Here is a 14,262-nt window from a genome sequence, read left to right as displayed (position 1 = left end):
AAGCAAACAGTATTAGTAGGACAGACATTATTTAAATATTACATATTAGGGTAACAAAAGTATCAAGAATAAAATTTAGGCCTCAAATGCCTCCCCATAACTCTGATTCCAGTTAACTGAATTGGCATGGACTAATATACTGGATGTTTTACCATACACAGAACTAAAGGACTCGATATGAATATTGAAAATGATACACTGAAGACAGGCATTGTCTCATCTACTAAACTGGGTCCTGAACTATAAGAAGCCATTAGGATTTCCCTGAAAAAAGGCTTTTGAGTTATACTCTAACAAATACTCACAAATACTGAGTTTATAGTTGAAATGAGTCTAAACTGCAGTAGTTGTTAGCTTACTAACCAGAAATGAAACACCAACTGTATGCAACTGCAATTACTTTAGTTTTATCCCCTTTGGATATTTCGAGCTTTTAAAACAGCTTGAAAATAGTTAACCACACTCCCAAAAATTTGCCCCAATACCCTGTTCTCAGTGCATGCAACTAACAAGCTTATTACCTCTGGATTAATAGTAAAGGTTTTAGGTGATTTTCCAACACTAAGAAGATCAAATATTATTTCTTTCATTGCAAAATCCAAACGTTCCTGTAAAGGAAAAAAGATTGATATGATCATCTTGTTTCTGTTAGTATGCATAGTTTAATTTATGCTTCATTGGTACAGAGTATCATGTCTTAAAAGTTTTAAAAAAAATAAAAAAAATCCCTCCAGTTTATTCTTATGAATTAATACTCATTTTAAAATATAGTACAGTTCAACAGTCTTTAATATAATACATCGAACAAAAACCCAAAATACATTATGGTAACATTATCAGACTGGTAAAAGCCCACATGAGCTACGAAATGGATCAAATAAGGTTGCCTTTGCAACCTCAGATTAGCTCCTTTTTGCATTATGATTCAGGTTTTCTTTGAATGGTTATATACTATGTTTACATGTAGTTTCAATCTATTCCAATTCAAGAGATGCCAACTGAAAAAAATGTATCAAATTGAAATAATTTTTTTGTTGTTATTATTAGCTTATTAATAAATTTTGTTCAATCCTTGAAGATCAGAAATGTACTACATATGCTAGAAAAAAAATAACACAACCCAGTCTGATATATAAGACAACTGAACATTCCCTTGAAAGGTACATTTTATTTCTGGTTCTGTTAAATAGCTCTTACAGATGATGACAGTTGTGTTAGTTAAATAAAGTTTTCACAGTAGGTTACTAATTACATCTACTTCAGCCTGAGAATGCCTGATTTAAGTCCCTGGGATCTCATTAGTGGAAGTGCTAAGTTGAAAACCCTGGTTGTGTTAATAAATTTTATCTAGTTTGGAAGAAACCTGCACCAAAAACCTGGAACTTCAGCATTTATTTTGTGCTGAACTTCAGGTCTCCAGCTGTTTTACAAAAAAAAAAAAAAAAAAGACAACCAAAAACAAAACACACTGAACACTTAAAAGCATTCAGAAACTAGAATGAGAAGGGCAAAAGGAGAATTCAACATGAAATCGTGTACTCAGAACAGAAATCAAAAAGAATAAGGAAATAAGGTATAGGCTTTTACAGTAAGGCTGAAGCAACGAACATCTACTAATTAAGAGCACTCTATTTCACTTTCTGGATTTTCTCTGAATTTAACAATAAAACAATGGTGAACAGGACTAATAAGAAGCATCTTGACTTTCCCAATTATCTGTTTCAGTTTCATTTTATACCCAGTTCATTCACTAGCTTCCTGTTGAAATTTGGGTATGTGCCCACTGATTGCAACAAATAGCTTTTCAGTCTAGGCAGTACCCATTATCCCATCCAACAACTTCCTGTTCCTACTTGCTTTTCAAGGTCTTTATGCCAATATATCTTCCCAATTCAGCTTTATTTTTTGTTTCTTTCTTTCTACATTTGAGTGAGTTTGCTTAATATTCTTTCTGTTGCAAACCATGCAGTAAGGAAACAGAAAACAGATGTTCTTTCTTTGGTACCAGGTGCCATGGCGCACATCAGCATGACAGGCAGAAATCGGGAACAGAGATTTCAGAGAAGGGTTTTGTTTAGTTTCTGAAGCAAGTAGGCAAAACACAGTTCAGATGGAAACTCTAAATTTAAATCACAAAAATTTAGAGTGAAATTTTGTGAAATTTGTGAAGCTCTCAGTCACTACTGAGAGCTTTCAATATTTTCTTTCAGATGAGTTCTTAACTGTTATTAAATTCCATGATACACAAGAAGTCAAACAATTTTTTTTAGCTGATCCCCTGACACAGTTGAGCCATCTCATTTTGAAAAATTCCTGCACAACTCTGCTCACGTTAAACACGTTTCTTGAAATAAGCTGAACTGTACTCAAAGGCTTAAAGATTTGATAATTAGGAAGAGGAACCCTAGCAAACAAATATAGATTGTGAAGGGTTTTTTCTGTGTAAACAGAAACAGATAATTTTGGAAGCTGAAGCACAGACAAGCTATCTATAAGATGGAAAAAATTAATCTATAAGGTTAATAAACTAGTACTGTATCCTGAGAGATCACATCCTGCATATTAGGACAGCAGAAGCACCCAAAATAACACCAATCATAATGCAATACAAACTACACACTAATGCAAATAGTGACAAAAAGAGACAAATAGTACTTATATTATTGTATTATATATATATGTACACATGCCCAAGGCAGAGCAATACAGATGTAAATACTAATCGTAATATTCATAAACAAGTTACTGAAGTTTAGAGAAAACAGTTTTGTGACTAGTAGAAATGAATTAGTCATACCATTCTTTATATATATATAAATATATATATATATATAAATAAATATATTTATATATAAATATAATATTATATATAATATTATATATAATATTATATATAATTATATAATATAATTATTATATGATATAATATTGTATGTAATGTATATATAATATATAATAAATATAATAAATATATATAATATATTTTATATATATATATATATATTTATATATATATATATATATTTGGGGAAATTTTATTCAATATATAAAACCATTATAATGCAGTACAAATATTTTTAAAAATAACCTTTAATTTACATTTCTTCCAAATAATGTTCATACTATTCTCGTATCTCCACCTAGACATTTTCTTACCTGAGCAATGAACTGAATAATCTTCACAAATATATTCAGAGGTGTGTCTCGTGGGACCACACTACGTGATCCTTTTGGAAAAAGTGCTGATACAATGCTCATGAGACGACTACAGGAATTGAAAAACAAATATAAATAGTCAAAATGTTGTTTTAAAAGTAACTTTTTCTAATAGCATAGATGTTATAATTCAAACTTAGAAGGAGTGTGAGAGTTACTACTACATAACACAGAAGCATATGACAGGTTCTGTCATCTCCTGTCATATCTGTCATCTTCTGTCATCAAAGTACAGCCCTCCGTTGTTGCAGGGAACACTGTAATGGATTCATTTATAAACTGACTAAGATCCTACTTTGTAATTCCTCCTGCAGGAGGAAGAGCAAAATTTGAATGACTATTCCAAATTCTCATTATACTAATTATTAAAAACAAATCTTTTCATTTTCAGACTATACATAGAGATGGTCACTTCACACCCTAGTTGTTCTGGTACCATTACTGCCTTTTAACTACATTTCCCATTTCTTATCTCTCCATTCACTTCTGTCATCACATATATAAAAGACAACTGCAGATTGTCTTCCTTCTCCTGTTCAAACTAAACAGGTTCTCTTGGTTTTCTCTGTTCAGATGAAGTCTTTGTTCCTCTGTTTACCCAACAAGCCCATCCCCATGGTGGCTTCAAGATCTTTTTTAATACCACTAGGAAAATAAAACAAAACCAGCAATAATTTACAATCCCTTGCACAGTGAACTTACCTTTGAGTTACAGTGTTGCTTTCACATTTTATTCTAATAACATAAACCCACAATAATCTATACAAAGATTCCAGTGCAACTCGGGACATTTTGGGATCTTTATTCTATAAAATAAATGAAACATACAGTTTCTGTTATTAAATACAGTTTCTGTTATTTGTGAGACATTCAGAAAATTCTACTATTACTCTTCTGACTTTTGAGAATATTTTTTTAACAATGAAACTGCTGTGTTTAATACTGACTACATGTTTTAATGTGTATCCATAAAACCAACTTTATATTACATATTTCCAATACTATTTCAATATTTAACCAGTAACTTGAGATTATTTTCTCACTCTGAAAGCAAAGGATTAGCTAACAAGCAGCAGTTTCTTGAGATGAATAACAAGAGTGCATTGCCTGAAAGAACTTCATTAGAAAGCCATCTGGTAATGGATGCCTACTTTATGGCAAACTTAGAGTTTGTCTAAAACATGGGAGTAGCTGCTTTGGATCAGGCACAAAGTCCATCTAAGTCCGGTGAATACTAAGTCCAGTGTTTACAACAGCAGACAGTAGCAGGTGCAGAAGAGAAAGAGTGCAGGGCAAGCGTTACTGTATGAAGTTCTTTTTTGTCTGAAAGCTATTTCTAAGAGCTTAGCTTTGCTCCTTGTAGCTCTTACATTGTGTAAAAGTGAGTGACAGTAACATTTGTCATACCAGCTCCAGCAATCCCTTTTCCAGCTGAGGATTCTGACTGCATTTATACTCTTGAAGTATTTGATGGGACTCTTGGAATTGGGTAATATTAGCCAATATTGGGTCTTAATAGCTTATGAGCAGAATAAATGACTCCCAGTTGGCACCTTTTAGGGATTGTCTCAGTTAAGAAAAAAAAATAAAAAAAAATTCTTCCCCATATCTAGCAAAGTCTTGTTGTTTCAAGGCACATTTCCGCCTGATGGCTTGAACCAACTAATTTCACTTTTGAGTGGCCTCAACCACAAGCCGATGAATCAGAACAGCACTGCTACACTCTCCTCCTGGGACAAGTAGAGTGCAATTTCACAATGGGTGTAAGTCGATCTAAGACACAGTAACGTGGGAAAACATGTTCTCATCTTTGTTTTTTCCTCAGCAGGCCCACTGCCCCCTCTGCATTGACTCAAGCAGTTAGAAAGTCCAGCTCACACCAGTAAGCCAATTCAAGTCATTTCATGGCTCTGTCTGTGCAACCGCCTATCCAAAGACAGTAACTTGGATGGCTTTAACATGGGTGGGTCAGGACTGTTGGTTTTGGCTTGAAGCTTACTTCAAGAAAGGCTAAATGCCCATTACAAAATCGCAGAGGCCACAGTGGGCCTTCACAGACAACATACATGATTGTTTATCAGAATATTAGAGTTAGTCTAAGACAGTGATAATGCTGCTCTACCCTTCCTTTCACATACATCAGTGGGCTCCTACCATCACCCTCAAATTAGGGCATGTGCAACTAGGCAGTGGGTAAACACAAGAAGGTGATATGAACAAAATCTAAACAGTGTAAAAGTGCACCTGCTCCTGGTTAATAATCAGACAGGTGAGGTTTTACTACCCAGTTAATGTATCAGCACTGCTTTCGCAAGGAAGCAGCAAATGCTCACTCAAAACTGTAGGAGAAGGACAGATCGTGATAGTTTTAATTTCAATCAATTTAAACTACCAAAACCCAATGACACTATTACTTATCTAATCTACAGGCCAACAGTTCTTGGTGTTTGAAGTAGGATTATGAATTCATTGGTACATACATTATCAAAGTCCAAAATGCAGTCTCTACAACTTTTATTAATTGTAACCCACTTGAGTGATACTCTGTTTTTTTTATATTTGGTATACCAAAGGGGAGATTAACTTACAGGTCCAAATGAAAACCAAAATTAAAGTTTTGTTTGTTTGTTTGTTTTTAAGTGTAACAGGATTATAAATACAGCAGTACTTCAAATTTTGTAAGCATTGAAAAATTCCATTATGTCTTTCTATACCTAGGAACAAAACAAGCTAGAAGAAAATGGCTTTTTTTGTCTAATTATGGCACACTTCTTATATACCTGCTGTCAGTATGTCAGTATTTCCTTTTCTCTTTGAGATTGCTGCACCTAGATTTCAGTATATATGCCTATATAATACCCTGACCTGCCTGTATTTCAGCCCATTTAGCTGATGCACGATAAATTTTCAAGCACCCTGGTTTTTGTTTAATTGTTTTCTTCCCTAAACACAGTTCTGTTTCACATCCTAAAACTTGTAAAATGGATAAATTATATCAGCAGACTATGAATAAACTTTCAAGAACTGTATCTCTGTTACAAAACAAAATCAGAGCAAATCTACAATGGTCTTACATGACACATTAAGACGAATCAATGAAACATATCTCAATGAAGGCAAGAAACAAAATAGCATTTTTTCCATGTTAGTCAAATGTAGTCACTTACTGAAGAAAGTACTTTTTAATACTGATGTTAAACTTTTCTTCTGTTCTGAACTAAAACAATTTCTACTTTTTAAAACCTGCAAAACCAACAGTGTAAAAGTCTTTCAAGTTAGTGCACTGCAAGTTGTTATAATAAATCAGCTTCACATTTTTTAATTGTGAAAATGTTTTCAAGTTTGCTCGCATGCAAGACAGTTTTGGGAATAAATTAACAGAAAATAATATATATACATCTGAATACGTAGTTTACTTCCAGTGGAAACATGCACTGCTGTTCAGGGAAACCAACTGTGATATTGATATTCAACCTTACAAAGACACATTTTCACCCTTTATGACAAACCGATATTTGATAATTTTCTGATCTTTCTCCTTTACTGTCTATCAAGAAAAAAAAAGATCTTTGAAACATTAGTTATTCTTCGTAGTGTGGCTTCTTAACAGTACTTCAAGCATTTTTACAGAGAAAGGAAAGCACAAAATACAGTGATTAACATAAAAAAAAACAAAAACACATTGTTTACATAAGACAAAGCAATGTTTCACTGAGTTGTAACAACGTATTAACTCACCTGCAGTGTTTCTATTTGTTTTCTGATACTGTTGTTAGATGGCATCTAAATAAAGCAACGTGAGACAGCAAAACATAACAAACATGAGAATGGGAGGCACATGCATGTTAGATGAAAAAAGCACAAAAACAACAGATAGCTGTACAGTAAGGACTCTATTCAGTAGAAATACAGGTTTTACTATAGTGGCAAAAAAACGTTCCTCCAGCTTTCAAGGTTTTGTGGTAACAGATGCTAAGTTTAAACTAACCAAAAACCCCTCTACCAAATAGCAGTGCAGTATGATAGACAGTTTTCCCTTCCATTTCAGCAGCTTTCCTGTATGTTCCTTCCTCTCCCTGTAAGAAATGGTAAGGATACCAGAGCTTATCTCCATTCACGACTCAGTTTTCACAGAATCACAGAGTGGCCGAGGTTGGAAGGGACCTCTAAATGTCATCCAGTCCAACCCCCCTGACAAGCAGGATCACTTAGAGCACATTGTGCAGGACGGCATCCAGGCAGGTTTTGAATATCTCCAGAGAAGGAGACTCCACCAACCGCTCTGGGTGACCTGTCCCAGTGCTGTCACCCTCAGAGTAAGGAAGTGCCCTCTCATATTCAGCCAGAACTTCCTGTGCTTCGGTTTGTGCCCAAAACTGAACTTTCTGGCAAATCTGCAAAAATTACTTTATCTAAATACTGGTTAGAAATGTGGGCAAAACATTTTTACAACACTGACCAGTGTTACCATCTGCTATGCTTCAGTGTGTGAAGAAACACTCTGCTAAGCTCAAAGCTACGATGGCAACCCAGCTGCTACACAGGTCAAGGCCAGCTATGCGTACACCAAGGGTACGCCCTTTGGTAGGCTCCAGGTCTAAACCAGCTCTTACTACTCACTTAACTGCTATTTGCATTGGTCCAGACTCAGATGTAATAATCCTTCCTCATAGCAGTGATACCAGAAATGAAAAAGAGGAAAAAAAAAAACAACCAACCAACCTAACAAAAATCCTAGCCTGCCTTCTTTAAGAATGGCTAGGATGTTTTCTCTGCAGACTAAGCCTGCTTTAAGGATAACTAGAAGGAGTGTGTGCTGTAACCATGTGCAAACAGCTTGTAAGGACAATAAATCTTGCTAGTACTGGATCAGGATTCAGAGGCCAATGTATCTACAGTTGTCAAATGAAGTAACTGCACTGAAATACAGCAGGATAAGGTAGGCTATGGAGCAACTGTCAAGGTGTGAGCTTTCACCCCACAGCAAATGGGAGATCAGCTTAATTCTCTGCCACTAGAGCGCGGCCACACAGCATCCATTGCTAGGCAAAAGTTTGCACTTGGCAGTCAGCAGGGAATAAGCTGAGCACCACGAATTCATGGCCTACATCACCTCTTGCTACCAGGCCTACGCTCTTCGTAAGAGTGTTCCTGTGACAGAGCCTAGGTCTTGGCACTGCTGCAGCCCTCAGTTTGTCAGGTATCCCCCATGTGTTAGGGCTGGATGAAATTTATTAGTACATTAAAGCATTTCCAATAACTCTCAGTGTTACTTTATTAAATAGCATCTAAGACACTAGAGGTGATGGGTTTGGAATCCTTGTGCCTTTAATATATTTAAGTAACTGCAAATAAGATAACTTTGGTCACTAGGAAATCAGGAAGTAAAATGGGGAAAGGGAAATCTAAAAGACCAAACTGCTGTGAAATTCAGATTTATAAATTAATGAGATTACTAATTACAGATTGCATGCATTTAATCAGCTTCAGAAACAAAGGAACACATTCATTCACAAGACACAGGAGAACACTTGGGGTGGATTTTTAAAGATTAACCTCAAGCTAGGCAACACCCCCACCCCCAAAAAAGAAAAAAGTATTTGGTGGACCAGATTAAATCAAGCCATTAAAATATCCTAACTCATTGATGGCACAGAATCAAGACACTGAAAATTCTGAGTTGCAGAAATTCATATATAAAATTTCTGCTGAATAGAGCCTTACAGTAAATGTGTTAAGCTGTTAGTGGTTAACAAAACTAAGTAAAATATAAAATGCATGCTCAGGAACTACCAGTTGAACTCTCTGGCATTTATACTTTTAATACATCCATTATCAGCAATGGATATTAAGCCAGAAAAATGCAGCTCCTAGATTATAAGATTTTTTTAAAGCTTTTAAAAACAGAAGAAGCCTCCATAAGCAAAATAAACAGCAAAATTAATAATAATAAAAAAGCAAACATGGCAAACATTGCAAAAGAACTGCCAATGTTAGATGAAAAATATACAAAAACCCAACAAGCAACAGAAAAGTGTGAAAGATGTCATGAAAACAAATTTATTCTTGAAAAAACAATCCAAGCAGCTAAGCCTGTTTCCTTAGACTTCATGCTGGTTTACATATATTCCTAGTAAGCTTCAGAATTGTCACTCATACCTAACCAGAATGAATATTGTGGAAGTGGATCAAAGAAAGTATTAAAATCATCAAAATCAATACATCGATGCATTAGGCAAAATCATGAGCTACGTTAATCAAAATTAAGGAGAGAAAGCATACAATTAATACTGTAAGAAATTCACAGAACCAAATCCCTGATTTCTATGCACCATAATCTCTGTGTTTTGTCAATCACAGTATGTTCTACAATGTTATCAAATGAAGCCACAAGTTAAAAGGACACTGAATTTTTTTACCTGGAAAATACCTATCACAGGCTGTATATATTATTTCTTTTCTGGATTAGAGATTTACTTTTTATTCCTTCAGTAAGTGAAGAGGAGAGACAAATTATTTTCTCACTTGTAATCTTCACATGCAGAATTACAGTTTGTACTTTCTCTAGTATAAAACTGCATTTATTAACAGATATATCTGCAGATTTTACTCAACAAAACCGATGGCCCCCAAGAGGCAATATCTATTTCCAGCATTATATAAAATCATAAGAAGTTTAGTACTAATGGAGACTTAAGACAATTAACTGTTTTTAAAAAATTACAGTGTCCTTTTAAAAACAGCCAAATATTTGTTGTTTATTTGGCACTAGAACAATGACAACATATTGGAATAAATACTACCGATTTGTGACAGTTTCTGATTTGAAAAGGATTCTTACCTTTAGATGTGACAAACAGTTCTGCAGGAAAACGTGCCAGTTATTTAAAAAAAACTGTTTCTGACTGACACACAACAGGCAGGTGATCAATGGATACAAAGCCTACGAGTAGGGGGGAAAAAGAATTGATCAAATTGCTCTTTGCATACCTTCCAAGTCTTGTACATCGAGAATGAGACACAGTAGGTTCTTGTCTCAGGTTCTCACAGCAACTAGGACTGGTCACCAGTTTAGCACTGTGCCTTTCCTTCCCCTGCACTAGGACACGCCTGCCAGCCAGGACTGGCTGGTATTAGTATAGGGCCAGGGCAATGGGACTACAGTGGAACTCATCTCCTAGCAAGGCCTGATCTCAAACAAAGACTGCTGGCAGATCTCGCCCCGCTTACAATATTTGCTCTTTCCCTGCAATCAGATCATTCATTTCATGGGGTCTTAAGTGCTGGGAGAGGGAACTGCCTTTAAGGGGAAAAATATAACCAAAAATATACATAATCAACTCAGTTGATTATGATGCAGACTTAAGATGGTCAGAAATTTTACTTAATAAAAGTAGACTTTGAGGAGCAGTAACAAAACCTGTCTAATAAAATCTGTGAATATGCAAATTTTCTTTATTGAATTTGCTTTATTTACATAAGATTTGTTTAAATACTCTATCTCTTTAGGAAATACAAGATGGTGATTAATGCCAGATCTGACTGCAGATTACCTTTTTGTGGAATAAAAATTATAGAAAGAGGACAAATTTGTAAATTGTAATATTGATATAGTAAAGCTTCTGAATTCCTAAATAGAACAGTGAATCCTAAAATCAACTATTCTATTCTTATATAATAAGTTTAACCATATATAATAACGTATGCTTTATATGTTGGAAAAAAGAAAAAGTATAGGAAGGGAGAAAACAGGCAGAACAGGGCTACTAACAGGCTCTATTTTGCTGGAAAAGCAAATACGCCTGCATGCTGCTTCTATCCTTTAATTAAATACAATTTAAATATACAGACTCCCTGAACATAAGTTCTTATTAGAAGAGACATTAGGTTAAGTAACTGTGCTAAAACCATCTAAAATAAGAACAAGTATCAATTTCAAGACAATCTCACAAGTGGGATAACAGAGCACATAGCTAGCACGAAATATAGATCAAAATTAGAGCAAAAGCAATATACACAGCGTGAATTGAACTGTATTGAACTGAGGAGTTCAGATTTAAATTAATACAGCTGTTAGGTTTTCTTAAGATAATGCACTAGCTTAAAAGCCTAAGATGAGCAAAATGGAGAAGTTGAAATATTTCTTTAAAATACCAGCGAATGCTTCTTTCTTGAACTCAAGTCAAAGGTAGTCTGATAAAGCATCTCCACAAAATTTTTCAAACATGGCACATTCACTTCATTTTTAACAGCCTATTAAAAAAAATACACACATAAATTGGTTTAAAATTTTATGAAAAAGGTAGTAAAAATATACAGTAAGACATCCATGAATTTAAGAATGTTCAAACATTAAATTTCGTGTTAGATAAGTATTTGACTGTTATCTGTCTGAAATATAAACAAAAACATAATGAATCATGTCATATACTACAACCACACAGGTCAAAAAATAATATAAAAAAGTAAAACAAAGAAAACATAAACCACTGTTTTTAAAATACGGTCTGCATTCCATAAGTAAAGAAGAGTAAGTAAAGTATATGTCACCAACTAACAAAGAAGGACGCTGAAACCCTCAAAAAGTGTACTTTCATTTATTTCAAAAATAATATCCATAACTTTTTAACTGATCCCTTTTCTGCTGTTACCCTTTTCTTTTATATTCCCCAGTTCTGAAAACTAGGAGCTTAAAGGAAAAGAGACACAGGATTGCCAGCCAATCAATAATATAAGTGGTCTTTGTTCAGCTTTCATAATCAATGAAAGAGACACACTTGCCCCTATAACTTTTTTTACTCAATCTGTCCTTGCATGCAAAATAGCCTTCCCTCCACAAACCACGCAGCTACCTTCTTCATTAAACCCCCCTCCAAGTCTCTCAGAATTGTCTCTGGATACCCCTGATAATCAATTTAAACGTAATTTTGAATGTACTGCTTTATACAGTTTTGTTTTCCTAGAAGATATCTTTTTTAAAAGTACGCAAGATAAAGAACATGCATTTACAGCACTGCAGAAGCAATTGTACTTCCCCTAATTTTGTATTTTTTTGACAGAGAACCTGAAAGGTAAAACCAATTTTCTTATTTCCCTGCTCTTTCCAATATAAGCTATTTGTTTTTAGTTTTTTATTAGTGAAACAGGAGTTATTAAAAGATACATCATGTCCATCTTTCTTAGAAAGCTGAAACATTCACGATGCAGACACATAAAAAATAGCATATAATATCTCTGTAACTTGTGAAAACCCCAAAAGAACTGAGAAAGTATTTACGTTTGAACCCAATTCCTAAATGTCCCCAAACTATTACTCTTTTGCTATTCTTAAGCTCTATGTTGTTCTGTACCCTCTAGCTCCACATGAGAAATTAGTCAGTTGTTGCCACCACCACATTCCTGCTTTTGGATATAACCTTGGGCTTATAGACCAGCCTTATCTTCTGCAGTGGAAAATATTCAGTCATCCATTACACCTGCAGGGTTCTAATCAGGTCTTATTTTTAAAAATGCCTGAATGACTAAGCAAGAGAATGATAGTAAAGAAGCAACAGTGCTGAAACCCAATAGCTTACTCACTGAAGTGATTTTCTGTACCCAAGATACAGGAAATCCAGACTCAGTTCTTTCATCGTCTTCAAAAAAGATTCAAACTGTCATCCTACATCTTCCAAGAGAATGACTAAACCTCTCAACTCTATTTCCATCCAGGATGGGGTTTTCAGCTTCTGTTTAAGAAGCTCCATTTGTATGGAATGATTAAAGATTCAATGAGTCAGAAAGATTATGAGTCCCTCACCAAATGCTTAAAGCACTGACTCAATCCATATTTGTAGGAGGAAAAGATCCACAGATCGCCACAAACACACAACCATTCTGCACTCCTGATGTGCATTACAACCAAGCAGTTCCAATTCCCAAATGCTGCTTCTGCCTAATTAATACATGTGCTGTTTTTACTATTTAAATTACAAATTTGTAAACTAATAATCATATCTACCTAAATGCTAACTACGTTCACTATTCACCCCCACTCCACCTGACAAGTAACTTTGGAATTCCAAGTGAAAAATGCATTTACTTCTTAACAGGAAAGCTAATTCTTCTTTAGAAAAGAGCAGAAATATGTCCAGGTGAAATCAAGACTTGACTCAATATACAGCTAATCTACCTCTCTGTGGTAATGCTTTAAAAGGAATAACCGTATCCCATCTAAATTTTTCAGTAGTTCCAAAGTTAAAAAATCTAGAGAGAGAAATGTATCTCTGCAGCTCAAGACAAGATAGATATATTTGAAAGAGAAAGTAGAGGTCAGAGATATTCTCCTATACTAGTTTTTTTCTTCTTGAATAATAGTTCACACTCTCCCTACCTGACTGTAAAAACATTACATATCTCAGTTTATTCTAGAAGGACCTTACAGGTTTCAGCTAATAAAGAAAGTCAATGGGACTAAAATAAAATAATAACAAAAATTTTAAACACAGGAAACTTCTGTCTTTTAGAACATTTAGAAGATTACATAGTGCTGTGGTGATATATGCGTCTAGAAAACAGTGTTAAAAGGTTCTGAAAAAAGCTGGGAAACTAATATGCAAAACATACTTACACATTTCCCTTCAAAAGGCTATGCAGGTGCTTGTAATTTGCTTTATAGCATTTTAAAACACATAAAATACAATGTAATGGGGATCATTGGAAGCAATTTTAACAATGAGAGTTCAACTGTAAGTGAGGTAAGCGGAAGGAGAAGAAAATACTTACAGCAGCCACAGGGATGAGAATTTCCACAAACAAACCAGCAAGTGCATGTTTTATATCTTTATCTTTTACTTCCAGGAAGTATTGAGCACATTCCTTTGTGATGAAGCGTTAAGAAAAGATTTCAAAAATAAGAAAGACTTAGAAATGTCACTGTACCATAAATACCCCTAACAGTATCACAGTAATTACTAGGTCAAATTTAAAAAATACGATGTGTTTTAGTTAGACTTATTTTCCTTGACAATAGCAACTTTACAAAAGATTAGAAACTTTAAATACTTT

The 14,262-nt window shown here is 34.6% G+C and overlaps 1 protein-coding gene across 8 annotated transcripts in view; it reads right to left on the bottom strand.

The window, feature by feature from the left end:
• The window catches only part of FRYL (FRY like transcription coactivator), a 170,888-nt gene that overhangs the window by 65,898 nt on the left and 90,728 nt on the right, over positions 1 to 14,262 (bottom strand). For 7 of the 8 annotated variants that reach the window (XM_084286220.1, XM_084286219.1, XM_084286214.1 and 4 more), the window contains 7 exons: positions 13,981 to 14,073; positions 11,371 to 11,469; positions 10,058 to 10,159; positions 6,955 to 6,999; positions 3,919 to 4,022; positions 3,157 to 3,265; positions 522 to 608 (listed from right to left, as the gene is read on the bottom strand). In XM_084286220.1, the coding sequence (XP_084142346.1) occupies positions 522 to 608; positions 3,157 to 3,265; positions 3,919 to 4,022; positions 6,955 to 6,999; positions 10,058 to 10,159; positions 11,371 to 11,469; positions 13,981 to 14,073 (639 nt within the window). The remainder of the gene's footprint in view (positions 1 to 521; positions 609 to 3,156; positions 3,266 to 3,918; positions 4,023 to 6,954; positions 7,000 to 10,057; positions 10,160 to 11,370; positions 11,470 to 13,980; positions 14,074 to 14,262) is intronic. The other variant, XM_084286218.1, reaches the window with a different exon arrangement.

This window comes from Netta rufina (assembly GCF_964035555.1).
Source record: "Netta rufina genome assembly, chromosome: 4".
NCBI lineage: Eukaryota > Metazoa > Chordata > Aves > Anseriformes > Anatidae > Netta > Netta rufina.
This window is presented reverse-complemented; position numbering and strand designations above follow the sequence as displayed.